At 32.7% G+C, this 15,813-nt stretch overlaps 1 protein-coding gene across 1 annotated transcript; it reads right to left on the reverse strand.

Annotated features, from left to right (window-relative positions):
- Positions 1 to 2,837: 2,837 nt before the first annotated feature.
- Positions 2,838 to 14,014, reverse strand: LOC148956490 (mitochondrial intermembrane space import and assembly protein 40-A). The gene is made up of 3 exons (XM_089095602.1): positions 13,874 to 14,014; positions 8,341 to 8,539; positions 2,838 to 3,135 (listed from the first exon to the last, which is right to left on the reverse strand). The coding sequence occupies exons 1-3, from the start codon at positions 13,893 to 13,895 to the stop codon at positions 2,916 to 2,918; spliced, it is 441 nt and encodes a 146-aa protein (XP_088951728.1). The 5' UTR covers positions 13,896 to 14,014; the 3' UTR covers positions 2,838 to 2,915.
- Between the last annotated feature and the right edge of the window lie 1,799 nt (positions 14,015 to 15,813).

Raw genomic sequence — 15,813 nt, forward strand, 5'->3', positions numbered from 1 at the left:
AAATTACTATTTTCAATCAAATGAACCCTCTCTGAAGTTTATACGATAATACTTTCTATAAGAACCATATATATACCCAGAGTATAACTTACAACGCCTGTCCCTAGACGCTGGGGGGTTGTGTCGACCCCGGAGTTTTAATATCTGATGGTTGAACTATTTTTAACAAAATAGTCCACCTCAAATTTTTATCGGATGGGTTTATCCATCCGATAAACGCAAAGGCCTGGAAGGCGGGAGAGGCTAGTTGCCCTCCGATCTTTTTCCCTCTGAGAAAATCAACTACAACTTTTAATTTCCATTCAAATGAACCCTCTCTGAAGTTTATACGAGCATCCCTTTCATAAGAACCACATACGACCCCAGGACATAGCTTACAATGCCTGCCCCCCGGCCCCTGGGGGGATGTGTCGACACTGGAGTTTTTGTTTATGACCTTTGAACTATTTAAAAAAAGGCTCTCTCAAAGTTCTTATCGGATGGGTTTGAGGCAAGTCGGGCGTTGAGAGGGGGGATGGTTGCCCTCCAATCTCTTTTGACTCTTAAAAAGTGAACGAGAACTTTCAATTTCCAATCATATGAGCTCTCTTCGAAGTTTATACGAGCATACCTTTCATAAGAACCATATATATCCCCAGAGCAATACTTACAACGCCTGCCCCAGCCCTGGGGGGTTGTGTCGACACAGAAGTTTTTCTTATCTGACCTTTGAACTATTTTTAACGAAATGACCATAAGTAAAGGACTTTTGTTATATGATCTTTGAATTATTTTTAACAAAATGGCTACCTCACATTTTTATCAAATGTATTTGGGGGAAAAGGGCTTGGGGCACCAGTTGCCCTCCGATCACTTTTGACTCTTAAAAAGGGCACTAGAACTCTCGATTTCCAATGAATGAGCCCCCTTTGAAGTTTATACGACGACCCCTTTTATATTAAGTGCCTCTCGGAAAAATATAAATGGAGTGTGGGGGGAGGCTAGCTGCCCTCCAATCACTTTTGACTCTAAAAAAGTTAATTATAACTTTCAATCTCCAATCAAGTGAGCCCTCTATGAAGTTTATACGAGCATCCCTTCCATAACAACCATATATGCACCCAGGGCATAATTTATAACGTCTACCCCCGGGCCCTTGGGGACTGTGTCGACACCAGAGTTTTTTGTTGTCTGAACTTTGAACTATTTTTAACAAAATATCTATCTCAAATTTTTATCTGATGCATTTAGGGCGTAGAGGAGGGGGGGGGGGCTAGTTGCCTTCTGATCTCTATTGACTCTTAAAAAGTGAACAAGAACTTTCAATGGCGCAATAGGTATTAGACTTTTACAGTAAGAGATGGAGGTCATACCCAAACTCTTGTTTGTGGTAATTTTTGTTCGTTTCAAGCTTGATTTGCACATTCAATTTAAGTTTCACTCATTTTAATATTGATTTATTACTTTACATTAATATCTATTGTATGTTTGTTTGCATTGATTGTTTATTTAATTTCTGTTCGTTTTAAGCTCAGTATATAAATTATAGGCAGTATGATCTTTCCCTATCTCACCCATTATAAAAACCCGGACCGAGGTGCGAGTACTCCGGAGAACGTAGAAACATAAGCGACATTAGATCTTTTCACGGGTAGACAAGTCAGATTCCTCTTGAACACGAAACTTGGCTTCAACATTGTAACACTAAATTTTAAAGAAACTAATTTTAAATTAATTTATTCCAATACATATATGAAAATCGGTAATCTTCACTTACCTTGGTAGTATTATTAGTAAAGATGGTGGGAGACGTGAAGATGTTAAAAATATAATAGCCAAGGCTCAGGGTGTTTTTTCACAGTTAAAAAAAGTCTGGAAGAATAAGAAGATAAGTCTGCAAGCCAAGATTAGAATATTAGAAGCTACAGTGATGACAGTGATTAAATATGGCTCTGAAGCATGGACGCTCCGAAGAGCAGATGAAAATTTGCTAGATGTTTTCCAAAGAAATTGCTTAAGGATTGTTCTGGGTACCCGGCTGACTGACCGTATTTCTAACAATAGGCTATACAAAAAATGTGGTTCAATACCGCTCTCTTGGGCTATAATGAAAGAAAGGTAGAGGTGGTTAGGGCACATTTTACAGATGAAGGATCACAGAGTTCCGAAGATTGTTCTTTTCGGCCAACCATCTAAGGCTAAACAGAAAGCCGGTCGTCCATGTCTGGGGTGGGAGGACGTCATAAAGAAAGATTTAAAGTAAATGAGAACTTCTTGGGCGGGTGTAAAAAGGGAGGCTTTGAATAGATTGGGGTTGAGGAGGATCGTGCGTAGCTGTGTTGGCCTCAGGCAGCTTGGTGCTGCGGTGAGTTGTTAGTAGTAGTAGTAGTATTCATTTATATTATTACTTGCATGTTTTTGCTATGATTGTTTATTTAATTTCTGTTCGTTTTAGGTTTCATTTATTATTTAATAGTAATTTCTGGTCATTTTGAGTTTGAGTTTTAAAAGGTATTTGTATCTGCTGAGCTTAAGTTTAAAATGGCCTTTACTTTTCTTTGAAAAACTTATTTTTCGGAAAGTTTTTTTTAATCAATTCCGCAAAATACCCTGATTTTAATTCAGAAATTCTGTTTTGTTTTTGTCTTTTTTTATGACTACCAATTTCTTTAAAATTCATATTTTTCTTAATTGTTAGTAACTTTTGGAGTTCCTATTTCACCAGTTTTGTTTCTTTATAATTTACTTTTAATTAAAATGTGTGCTTACTTGATGTTAAGCATGAAAGGCGGTTTTCCCCATTTAATTTATTTAATATTAAGTCTTTCGATTATATCGTAGTGGTGCTCAACATATAAAGCACATAAACTAAAATATTCACTCAAAAAGATTAAATTTTCACTTTTCTATTAAAGAGTCTTAAACAAAAATTACTATCAAGAACTAGATGGATCTTCAACGCCTGTTTTGTGGTTATTCGACTCGCTTTTACCAGCACTATTTGTTTCTTCTTCACTAATTAATGCTTCATCTAATGATTGCTCCTTCTCCCCTTCATTATTGATTTCCCTTGCGTAAAGGCTTGGGTATTGGCTCATGCAATCTTGCATCTTGCTAAAAGCTTCATAGCAATCTGTTCCCTTTGGTTCACCTTTGCTAAAAGAAAATATAAACATAAACACATATATGTCTGCGAAGCCTATTCGAAGACAAAACCGCAGCGTGTACTCTTTTGTGATAAACAAAGAAAAATTGTGTTGCACGCACACAACCAAAATTTGCAGTTGTCTTGTCCCTCCCCTCTCAAAAAAATATTCTTGGAATGTTCCGACTCAATTCCTCTAGTCATGAGACAAATCAGGACAGATTTGATTTGGAAATGACCACTTGCGAAGAAAACCCCTTTTAATCGAATTATTTATTCATCTGGAAGCATAAAATTGTCTAATATTGATTTTCCTGTTTAAGGGATTTCATTTTTACGGACCGAAAAAAAAGCCCAGGAGGGAGCTATATTGTTTTGGAAATAACCATTTTCGAAGAAAACCCCCTTTTAATCGAATTATGTATTCATCTGCAAGCGTAAAATTGTCTAATATCGATTTTTCTGTTTAAGGGATGCCTTTTACTCAAAGCTAAGTATATTCTTTGCATTTTATTTTTACAGACATAAAAAAAGACCGGGAGGGAGCTATAAATTGCGACCCTGAGATTGAGAGTCGGCTTGTTAGTTTGTATTTTTACACCTTTGGTTTTTTTTATACATAAAAATAGAGTCGCAGAGACTTACCAATTATAGGTAGATATAGCCTACATAAGTTGTAAACAAACAATATACAAATCAAAGTATAACGGAATTAGAATAACCGAAATAAGAACAAAAAACTAATGAAAATGGCAAGATATAAAATAAAATTAGTATGAAACCTTAAGAAACCATGATCGAATAATGGAGGAAAAAGAATGTGGAATTGGCAAGTATTAGAAATCAGATTATTTCCATCTATACAGGTGTATAGCCAGTACAGGCAAAAAAAAAATAATCTATTCAGAGAAGTATTGCTTCATAAGATAAAGCACGTCCATATGATTATGAACATATCACGTGTAAGATCTACCACGACCAGGGTTGCCACCAAGAAAACAATAAATCACAAGATTCTTGAAAAAAAAAATCTCTAAATTAGCAAAAAAACGACTAAATTTATAATTAAAATCTTCAACAGACAACGTACTTTTACATGTAAAAATAACCGGTTTTAGTAGCTTTTTAGGTTTTTAAAACGGTTTTATTAATATGATTAACTTGTTTCTTTATTATGTTCAACACAGGGCTACAAAGGGTAGGTAGTTGGTGCAGTCATACCCCTAAATTTTGAAAAATATCTTTACTTTGGTGTTTCATTTTTTTTTCTAGGCGAAATTCTCCCTACATTTTCCTGAATTGGCACCCTTTGCTTATCTCCCTAATCTGCGAATGTTGGCTTGGCTAGTGGTGTTTTAACCAAAATATTTACTTTATAGAAATTTTTGGTTGTCCACTTTAAAACCCCTTTTTGTCCTATGCATTTAGAAACCATTTTCTTTTTGCTAGTTGAACTCGTATAATTACGGGAACAACAGCGAAGATTTTGAAAAATATCAACGAAATTGATAAGAAGATAAACTATATATCTTTACCTTTGTGTCTCAGCTTTATCACAAAATTTAACAAAACGAAAAAAAAAAGAAATAATAATAAAAAAAAAAATAATAATAAAATTGCTTTCAAAACCGAAATAACTAAGATTTTTGGTAAATTCAGGCATAGATGTAATTCCAAATAAAAAACCGCACGAAGTGATGTAAACTGAACACTTTGTTCTTGTGGAAAATCGTAGAAAATTTAAAATTTACTATGTCGGGAAAATCGGGAAAATGAAATTGCAAAGTACAATTAAAAAAAAAAAAAAAAAAAAAAAAAAAAAAAAAAAAAAAATTTGTGTTGGGCTGCTATACAGTCTTTCTGAAATTACTGAAATTAAATAAAACAGATTATGTACAAATTACGAATATCAATTAATAGTTTCACTTTTATAATACTTATATTTTTTTTTTAATTATACAGATTCAGCAACATGTAAGTTTGCCTTTAAAATGTAAGATAAAATAAATTTGAAAAAGTCAATAAGATTGCTTAGCAATGCAGAGGATTCATTAAGTTTATTAAACACAATAGTTTCTTGATCTGTAGTTTGTTTTGATTAATTTAACCTAGGGCATACGTAAAATTTTTAAATAAATATACTCTTTCATTTTGTTGGAGTCCCACAGCAGAAGATTAATACATATATAAATATATTTACAATAGTATATAACAGACATCCTGGCATGTGCATTAGGTATTGTTTCGTGATTGGACTTTGTTTAAATGTGAATTTCCTTTTGTCCTCCTTTTTTTTAGTATAGCGTGCGTGTTTTCTTTTTTTCATGTTTTGTTCAGGCTAGTTTTTTTTTCGATGTTCATAAGGGCTCCGAGGCGTGAAGCCAAAATATTTGGAGTTTATTATATTTTTGAGTTAAAACTTTTTTTTATTTTTAACTTTCTTAACAAACTGTATCTGTTATTGGTAGATTTCAATTGATATTGAAATGATAATAATATATTGATTGATTGAGGAAAGGATGATATCTAAACTAAAAAGTCGGCAGACGTAGCTGATTTCGGGAACCAATTTCCGCATCAGTGGACAAACGATAGCGGTAAGGAAAATTTGTTGAAAGAAAAATTTATTGCGCAAGATTTTCAAAACAAAAAATCATGGACACAAATAGTCAACTTGAATTTATTAATGGCTGTATGATTGATCTCAGCTTAGTTCTCAGCTCAGTAACGGGGTATTTCACAACAGACATCTCTGCATGACTATTTATTTGTATTCCTATTTTTTTTTGTGATGATCATGATGAAAATCGGCACTGATTTTGTAAATCGGCGACGAAAACTAGAAAATTATTGAAGCTCAAATCGACGCCGATTTCTTTTAAAATCGACGCTCATTCAGAAATCAGTTCCCGAAATCAGCTACGTGTGTCCAGCCCTTAAGCAAAGGAAAAGACTATACAATGGGTCTAGCCCAAAGTTACAACATGTTAACAATTAAATGTCAAAGCTGTAACTGAACTTTCATAAGGATATTGCTGATAAAACAAAATGAAAGATACAAACAATCAATTTCAATTAATCTCGAAGCAAATCTGTTATAAAATATCACTTTATGCAAATCGATATCATATAAATTTTGTCAACCCAGTCTCTCTTGAATTTGATCAACTACGGTTTATGAGACAGAACAAAGAGAATAGTTTTGCGTTTTCATTGGCTTTCAGTAAAGTTTTCACTAGAGCGTCCCTTTTGCTTCTGATAATTAGCTTCCTGAATGATTTATTCGCTTGAATTTATGCTTCAAGTACTATATCGTAAGAAATCACTAGATTTTGGAGAAAATCACTAGTTTTAGAAGTAAAATCACTTGAAATTACTAGCAAAAAAATAAATAAATTAGGCAACAACAAAATCACTAGAAATAGCGATAAATCACTAGGGGTGGCAACCCTGACCATGACTAAATCCTAGAGACAGGGTCAACAGCACCTGTCAGGCGGATTTGTTTTGGAGGAGGCGAGAAGAGGAGGAAACATGTTTTTAGGTTGCAGAAAAGTAAAGAGCAACATCAGAACTTAAAATGAACAGAAAGTATTACGTATATGATTGGGTTCGCCTCCTAGTCAATACCTCACTCTTTAAGAGCGAGGTATAAAATGAGCTCAGAAAAAGAGCTCTTGTTGTGTATTTCCTAGTTGGTTTGCATTTAACCACCTTCCTTGCATTTTAGATAACCTTTGGTATGATGTTAAAAATGATGAGAAACAAAAGAAGCAGTTTTTTCTCAATTGAAAGTAAAGAGCGACCTTAAATCTTTAAACGAACTGAAATTATTACGTGTATGGGGGGCTCCCCTCTAAGCCCCACAATTTTTACGATAAAACTGGACTTTCGGTCCCCCAATGCTTTGGAGACGACTGCTCAAGCTCAAGTTCAATTGGTATGGAGGATAGAAAGAATTTTTCACAATATATCGAGAGTTGCAGAACTAATTGATGAATGTTTCTTATAACAATACAAAAAAGTATAGTTGGTACTATAAAAAAGTTTTTTTTATAGTACTTTCCTTAGAACTATTTATTCTAATTAATGGCTTTTGTGATTAAGGGGTCATTTTTAAAGAATTGAAACAAAATTTGAACTTTAGCATAAAGAGCGAGGTATTGAGTAGGGGGAAAACCCCCTAATATACGTGATAAACATATACGAATATAGAAGTTCTTTATGTAAGTTAATTCGCCAGTTAAGTATATTTACTACTAATAAAAACGTTCGCAAATAAAATTAAACAACTTTTGAGAAAACCATTTAACCAAAGAAAGTAATATGCAAATTTCGTTCTAATTATTCATTTACGGTGAGCCAAAACAAAACTTGCATTAATTCAAAAACGTTCAGAAATTAAATAAAAGAAACAAGTTTTTTTTAACTGAAAGTAAGAAGCGACATTAAAACTTAAAACAAACAAAAATTATTCTGTATATGAAAGGGGCTGTCCCCTCCTCAATGCCTCGTTCTTTACGCTGAAGTTTGACTCTTTCTCACAATTCTATTTTTTAAAACAATAAAAAACTTTAGCGTAAAGAGCAGGCATTGAGGAGGGGACAGCCCCTTTCATATACGAATAATTTCTGTTCGTTTTAAGTTTTAACGTCACTCCATACTTTCAGTTAAAAAAACTTGTTTTTTTATTTTTATTTAAACAATAAAGAAACTATGTATTTTTTTAATAATAAAAAAAAGAAGTCAAGAAGCCAGTTGTTTGCTGAGATCAGAGACCCCATTTAAAAATCTTTTTGGATGGAGAAGGAGGCGACAGCTATTTTTTTTTAAAAGTATTGTGAAAAGCGCATGTTGCAAAAATATTTTCATTAAAGCATTGCAAACATCCCTTGCAAAGATCCAGTCACCCAACTGGATTTTCCTATCTATTCTTGTAGCAATAACTACCTACAAATAACAGTTCAAATAGGGATAAATCCTTTTATTAGACAGTTGAAAATAATTACAAAAGACTGAATATTTCGATCACACATACAGTGACCATCATCAGCAGATATACTCTGCTGATGATGGTCACTGTATATATGATCAAAATATTCAAAAATTTTTGTCATTATTTTTCACTGTCTAATAAAAGGATTTATCCCTATTTGAATTGCTATTTCTATGTCATCGAGAGGCAATGTGGTCTTCAAAAATACCTAAATACCTACCTAAAATGGAAGCAAGAAAAAGCTTCTCTAAATTCAACCCCACATGGTCCAGTTGCCATCCCCCCTAAGCAAGGACAATTCCAGTTAATATCTCCATTTTCTAGGATTAAACCTTGTCCTTCCTCTTGATCTTCACTAAGGGTCACCTGGCTTGTCTGCTTAGCCTCTTCTTCGTCAATAAATACAACTTTATCCTTACCTATAGACAAATACTTTATAAAAACTTTTGCAAAAACACACATTAAATAATATAATCAGAACAAACAACGCCTTAATGGTATAAAAGCAAAAACAAACAAAATATTATTCAACTAAAAGTTTTCAATCAAAGGTCACAAAAAAAAAAAAAAAAATACAAGTTGGATAGTATCAGCACAAAACCATGCTCAATAAGCTATACAACAAATGGATTAATTGATAAATAATGATAAACTACAAGACATAATGAACTAACTCAAAAGGAGAACAAAGCTTATAAGGCTTAGCTCCTGACTGAGTTCAAATCAAGAATAAATCAATATGATGCTATCCCTAGAAAAAGAGAGAAAGAGAGAAAAAAAATCAAGAAAATAGCATAAATAAGATCCCAGATTTGAAAAAGGGGAAAACACTGCACCCTCAGACAACTAAATAAGCACCAAAATTGAGCAATTGTTCAGTTTTGTCATGAAAGCTTTTTTCTGCATCATCTATTGTGATTTCTTCATTTATATCTCTGATTTCTGATAGCTGGGAATTTATAAAAAATAAATCAACAAAAGAATGTACTAATTGGGATTAACATTAATGATTTATTGCTGCAATAATTAAACTGTTCAATGGCTGGAGAGCAAAGTGCCGTTTTGATAGTTCATATTCTGAAGCATCTGGATGATTATGAGGCCACTAAAAATAGTTTCTATCAGTCTTGCAGCTCTATCTTACAACACTTGAAAGCTTTGTATGCAACCAAAAAGTATTTACATAAATCATCAGGCAATAGGTCAAATCAGATTGATTAGTACATGAATAGTACATGCAACCAATGTTCTGTGCAAGTTTTGCTTGTGATTCATCAACAGTAACGACAGGGGTGCCATTCAAGGAGGGTATGTGAGCCACTATGGACTGTAGATATAACCAAACTCCATTTTTCTCCTGGGTAAGGGATGCTACTCAATATGGAGAGTAGTTTCCAATTGGAGAATACTATCTTTATACAATTACTGTGTGTTCAAAGATTTGCAATTAGCAGTTATTAGCAAAATTGGGTTAGTCAAGTGTTGATTCTACACACATTAAATAAGATACAAGTTTTTTTTTTCAAATGAAAGTAAAGAACAACATTAAAACTTAAAACAAACAGATATTATCTCATATATGAGGGGGGCTGTCATCTCATTAATCCTGCTTATTCTGCTAAATTTCTATATCACTATGCTGGAAGTATTTTTAAATGCAACTGATGTGCAAACAATTGACTTATTTCAACAGAAATTTGTATTGTTAAAAGAAATATTCATCAATTAGTTCTACAACTCTTGATATATTGTGAAACATTCTTTCTATTCTCCATACCAATTGAACTTCAGCAGTCATCTCTAGAGCATCAGGGGACCAGAAGTCCAGTTTCATTGTAAAAATTGTGGGGCTCAGAGGGGAGCCCCCCACACAGTAATAATTTCAGTTTGTTTTAAGATTTAAGGTTGCTCTTTACTTTCAATTGAGAAAAAAAAACTGTTTGTTTTGTTTCTCATCATTTTTAATATCATACCAAGGGTTATCCAAAATGCAAGGAAGGTTACCTCCCCTTCAAACTAAAAACTTTAAAGGAAAGTTTAGCTTTTGCAGAATAATAATTTCAGAAAGAGAGCTCTTTTTGTGTATTTCCTGGTTAAATGGTTTGCATTTAACCACCTTCCTTGCATTTTAGATAACCTTTGGTATAATCTTAAAAATGATGAGAAACAAAACAAACAGTTTTTTTTTCTTAATTGAAAGTAAAGAGCAACCTTAAATCTTTAAACAAACTGAAATTATTACGTGTATGGGGGGCTCCCCCCTGAGCCTCACAGTTTTTACAATGAAAATGGACTTCTGGTCCCCTGATGCTTAAAAGACGATTGCTCAAGCTCAAGTTTAATTGGTATGGAGGATAGAAAGAATTTTTCACAATATATCAATAGTTGCAGAACTAATTGATGAATATTTCTTTTAACAATACAAATTCCTGTTTTTTATGGTTTAAGGTTTTAAGATTGTGTTTATTTTTATGGTTTCAATTGAATTTTTGACAATTCATTCCTTGTCCTCTCTAATGGTCTTATACTATACTAGGCTATATAAAAACTAACTAAAAAAAACCATTGATACAAAATTAAGGCCTTTGAGTAGAAAACAATTCTTACTTCATAATATGAAGAAAAATTGTAGTTGACACAGTATGAAGCCACTTGCACAATTCTCTACCCCCCCTCCTATAATGTGACATTATATAGCTGAAATTATATATTTCCAATGCATTTTGCCACCCATCATGCTTGCTTCAACCCATGAATTGAATCAATGCTGACAAAAATCAAGAACCAGCAAAACACATTGGTAACATATAATTTGAGCTTTATACTTGCCCATTAGAGGGGGGGAGAGGTAAAGTATAGTGGGAGTGGCTTCAAAATGTGTTAAATACAATCTTTCTGCATATTATGAAGTAAGAATTTTGTTCTTAACATGTTTGCTTCTAACATGACTCAATGTCTATTTTATTCTTTTTCAAATATGATAATTGTTTTAATCAGAAATTCAAATTTAAGTATTTTATGAACCCTTAAAGATGACACCTTTTTCTTTTATTATTGGCTAAAGAAAAGGGTTAAAAATTGGTTAAAAAATTTCTATTTGATTATAACTCCATTTTTTTGAAGTTATATAATCCACAGGCATTGATTCATCATCATCCAATTGAATATAATTTTTTAAACCATTCAAAAATTGCTGTGTTAACTTTAAGCTGTTAGTGTCACTCTTGTTTAAACCTGTGTAGCATACCCATAAATTGAACTGACAGTGACAAAATCAAGAACCAGAAAACACATGAAAAAAAGGTATAGATGTATGAGCAGTCCACCACATAAGGAGACAGGTTAAGAAAACAATTCTTATTCCATAATATGTACAATAATCCTAGTTAATCCACATTACAGCAGGAGAACCTTTATCTTTACTTCTTTCCTTGTTTTTCAAAGAAATTCATAAATTTCTTAGAAACTCTATATTAACAGAGTACCCTATATACTCCCACCCCCCTGATGTGCAAATGTATACCCAGAATGGTAAATTTCTAGTGGGTCATATAATTTAGCTCAGATAAAAGTGAAAACATCATTTGATCCCTTCTTTTTATTCTCTTCCAGAATTCAGTAATTGCTTCTGGGGCTAATTGCATCTTGAGCCCTTAAAAGGGCCCCTAAGGTATTTTATATGAATTGTGAAAGAGCATAAATGATGATTAACTATCATCACTGAAGCTGGCGGACACAGGATTCGTCCTATCGCTAGCAAGTGCGATTTAAGGTAATTTTAAGGTAATAAAAAACATCAAATGATGTTTTCCCTTTCATCCTAGCTAAATTATATGGTCCACTGCAAATTTACCATGAATCTTACCCCCCCCCTCCTGATGTACAAATATATACCCTTAATTGGAATTTAACCTGAACTGTTGACAGCAAAGTTTCAAATCAAAAAATTCAGCACTATTTTTGTTGATGGCATTGCAAAAACTTGAAATGGTAGGAAAATGGTTTACATTTGAGTTGCCTAATAAATGAGGTTTGAATTGTTATAAATAATCATTTTTGGAATATATCACTCTTGAACAACTTATTTATAAGCTAGTGATATGTTTTTAAACACTTTTCAATAGCTTCACTAGTGTTGATAACTTCTTTGTGTTGTTACAAAAATGGAATACCTTTGGGGTCCCTTTAAGGGCTCAAGCTGCAATTAGCCCCAGAAGCAATTCTTGAATTATGAAAAGGCATAAAAAAGGGAATCAAAGACATTTAGACTTTGAACCTAGCTAAGTTAGGGTAAAAGACCTCTTTTTGGGAGAGACCACTTTTCTTTGGCATTCTGGAAAAATAGCAAAGGGTTTATGGACCACCCCTTTTTTACTACAGTGCAATGCACTGTGAGGGCAGTAACAAGAACTCTGCCTTCTTGGTCAAATTTTCACCAATAATTTGTCAGCATAAATTAAAAATGCAGTTTCTGTTTTGACAAGCAATTGAAAAGAAAAAATGATATTTAATATTTGTGATTTATTGAATAAATATCAAGCAATAAAAGAAACACTTTTAGAATCAGAAAAAAGTCACTTTCTGTTGATATGTGAATAAGACTGAAACACCAAAAGGATATATACATCAAAATAGGATTATTGGTATTTCCAAAAAGAGGTCCTTGTAGGTAAGTCAATAAAGTAATAATTTCAAGTGTTTGATCTCAAGCAATTCGAATAATAACCATATTGATGTGTAGCTTAGATTTTTAGCTTTTCTCTGATATATAAAATTCTTCCTAATTCCTATTTGGTAACAAGATGTGAGGGTTTTAGTTTTATGTAATTTGTCTCAAATAGATGCTGGTTTTTCACCCTATTTGCACCACCTAGATATTTACGAATATATTAACTAGGATTATTCTGCATATTATGAAATAAGAATTGTTGTTTTTAACTCTTTTATTATAGCCAAATAGGAGAAACATGTCTTATCTTTAAAGATTTTAACAGACTTAAAACTGAATTTCCAAGTAGATCTAAAATGTTTATTATATTCAGAAAGAGCACAAAAAGAAGCATTGAGTGGTATGTTTGCCTAATTTATAGCTCAATAATGGAAATATTTCCAAATTTACCATCAAAACTGCATTCAAAACCATAATCCAAGGCTAGCAATGAATATAAAATTACCATTAGGGCTGTTTTTTTACTCACCAATGTGCTAAGATCTTACATCTTTTGTCAGAAAACAGTTAAAAGTGAAATCTTTGAACTAAGATCTTAAATCTTTGGTTGTTTTTATGCAAACATCTTTCATCATTCTGCTCTGACCAGTGGTCTGATAACATTGATGAGTAGATCATCAAAGTTCTCTCATCATTGTTTGATATGGCGGAACAGTGGCAGTCTTCACACTTTTTGCTAACATCAGTGATCTGTAAGATCTTAGAACAAAGATAAGTTAAAGAATGATAATCTTTGCAGAAAAATGCAAGATCTTAGTGCTAAAAAACAGGCCTAATATATAGGCTAAGTGTCTGTTTTTGGTCTAGCATGTCTCCTTCTGAACAACTGCTATTCTAGACCCTTACAGAAAAACAAATAAAAAATGGTTCTGAATTAGAATAAATAGACTCAAAACCTTCTCTCTTGTAGCAATGCAGGCTCTTCTGCTCTATAGGCTACCATTTAGTATTAGCCTAAGTCTAGGCCAGTCAGATCAGCAGCCCTTTTGATGCTGAATTATTGTAATAACGTTTTTATACTAACCAAAGTCCATACAGTATGACATTTTAATAGGGTTTTGAAACTAAATTCTGATTATTTGTCCTCTCTTGACAATTTGTTTATAACGTAGCTCATGACTGCTTATTTAGAAAACTTTGCTCTTAAAGCGGCGTTCACAACAGGGTTGCCACCCTGACCTGAAAGAATTTACTAAATCGGAGAGGAAACATTTACTAGATTGCATCTGTTTTTACTAAATGCTCAAAAAAAATTTATATATATATATATATATATATATATATATATATATATATATATATATATATATATATATATATATATATATATATATATATATATATATATATATATATATATATATATATATATATATATATATATATATATATATATATATATATATTTTTATGTATATATATATATATATAATGTTACATTTCTACTTACTTTTAATTTCTCTCAGCTGGCTCCTTTTTCCTCAATAAAAATTTTAAAACTGAGGAGATTCACCTAATCACGTTGGGTGGTTGGCTTTTGTTTTGATTCCAATAGATTCCCAATCATCACAAATCCAAGCGTCATTATAGCTTCATTTTTAGTTGGTAAGATTTGATACACAGAAAGCTGATTCTGTCGACCTTTAGACGCCGGAAGTGAAGTGTCTGTTTATGAAAATAGGTGACTGCTTGTCTGTCTCTTTTAGAGACAGAAAAGCAAAATTGCAAATTGTAAAACAGACAAGCAAAAATTGTAAGTTGTCATATATTTACGATAATTTTTTCCCTAAATTCATGGAAAATAAAAATAAGTTTTGTTTACTATAAATCATGACTTTTTACTAGTTTTTGCTAGAATTCGGGAAATTTACTAGATCCTCTAAATTTACTAGATTTTTTTTTACTAGATCTAGTAAAATCCTACTGACGGTGGCAACCCTGGTTCACAAGCGTGTCTAGCTAGAATCCCATGTCTAAACACGTGTCTAGCCAGAATCCAATGTCTACAAGTAAAATTCGACGCTTAGCTAGACACGCTAGACAAGGCGCTTGGCTAGACATTGAGTTCTAGCCTCTAGAACTCAACGTCTAGGATTTTCAATTACAGCCAATCAGAATGTGTCAAGATCCACTGTTTTCATCATTTTTGTTTACATTTGTAAACTGAAATATAATTTTTGTTTTCTCATTAATTGTTTTTTTTTTTCATTATAGGCAAATATACAACACCAGACATAATAATGAACCACACTAAGGCAATGGTTTTGCTTATCTCATTCATTAGCTTGTGACAGTAAAATTGTGACAGTATAAATATTTGAAAGTTTTGTCCGCATAAGCTTTGTTGATTGGCTAGAAATGACAATTTGAAACTAAATTTGTAGTTTTAGCTAAGTACCGAATTTTACATGTGAAAGGTCGTTGCCTAGACATTGGATTCTGTCTAGGCACGTGTCTAGCCAGAATCCAATTTCTAGGCAACGACCGTTCACAAGTAAAATTTGGCGCTTAGCTAGACACGCTAGACAAGGCGCTTGGCTAGACATTGAGTTCTAGCCTCTAGAACTCAATGTCTAGGATTTTTGATTGCAGCCAATCAGAATGTGTCGAGATCCACTATTTTCAGCATTTTTGTTTACATTTGTACAGTGAAATATAATTTTTGTTTTCTCATTGATTGTTTTTTTCATTTTAGGCAAATATACAACACCAGACAAAATAATTAAGCACACTAAGGCAATTGTTTTGCTTATCTCATCCATTAGCTTGTGACGGTAAAAATAGGGATTATAATATTTGAAAGTTTTGCCCGCATAGGCTCTGTTGATTGGCTAGAAATGACAATTTGAAACTAAATTTGTAGTTTTAGCTAAGCACCGAATTTTACATGTGAACGGTCGTTGCCTAGACATTGGATTCTGGCTAGACACGTGTCTAGACATGGGATTCTAGCTAGACACGCTT

Source organism: Artemia sp. Qi Xiang Cuo, chromosome 1 (genome assembly GCF_049724085.1).
Source record: "Artemia sp. Qi Xiang Cuo chromosome 1, ASM4972408v1, whole genome shotgun sequence".
Taxonomy (NCBI): Eukaryota; Metazoa; Arthropoda; class Branchiopoda; order Anostraca; family Artemiidae; genus Artemia; species Artemia sp. Qi Xiang Cuo.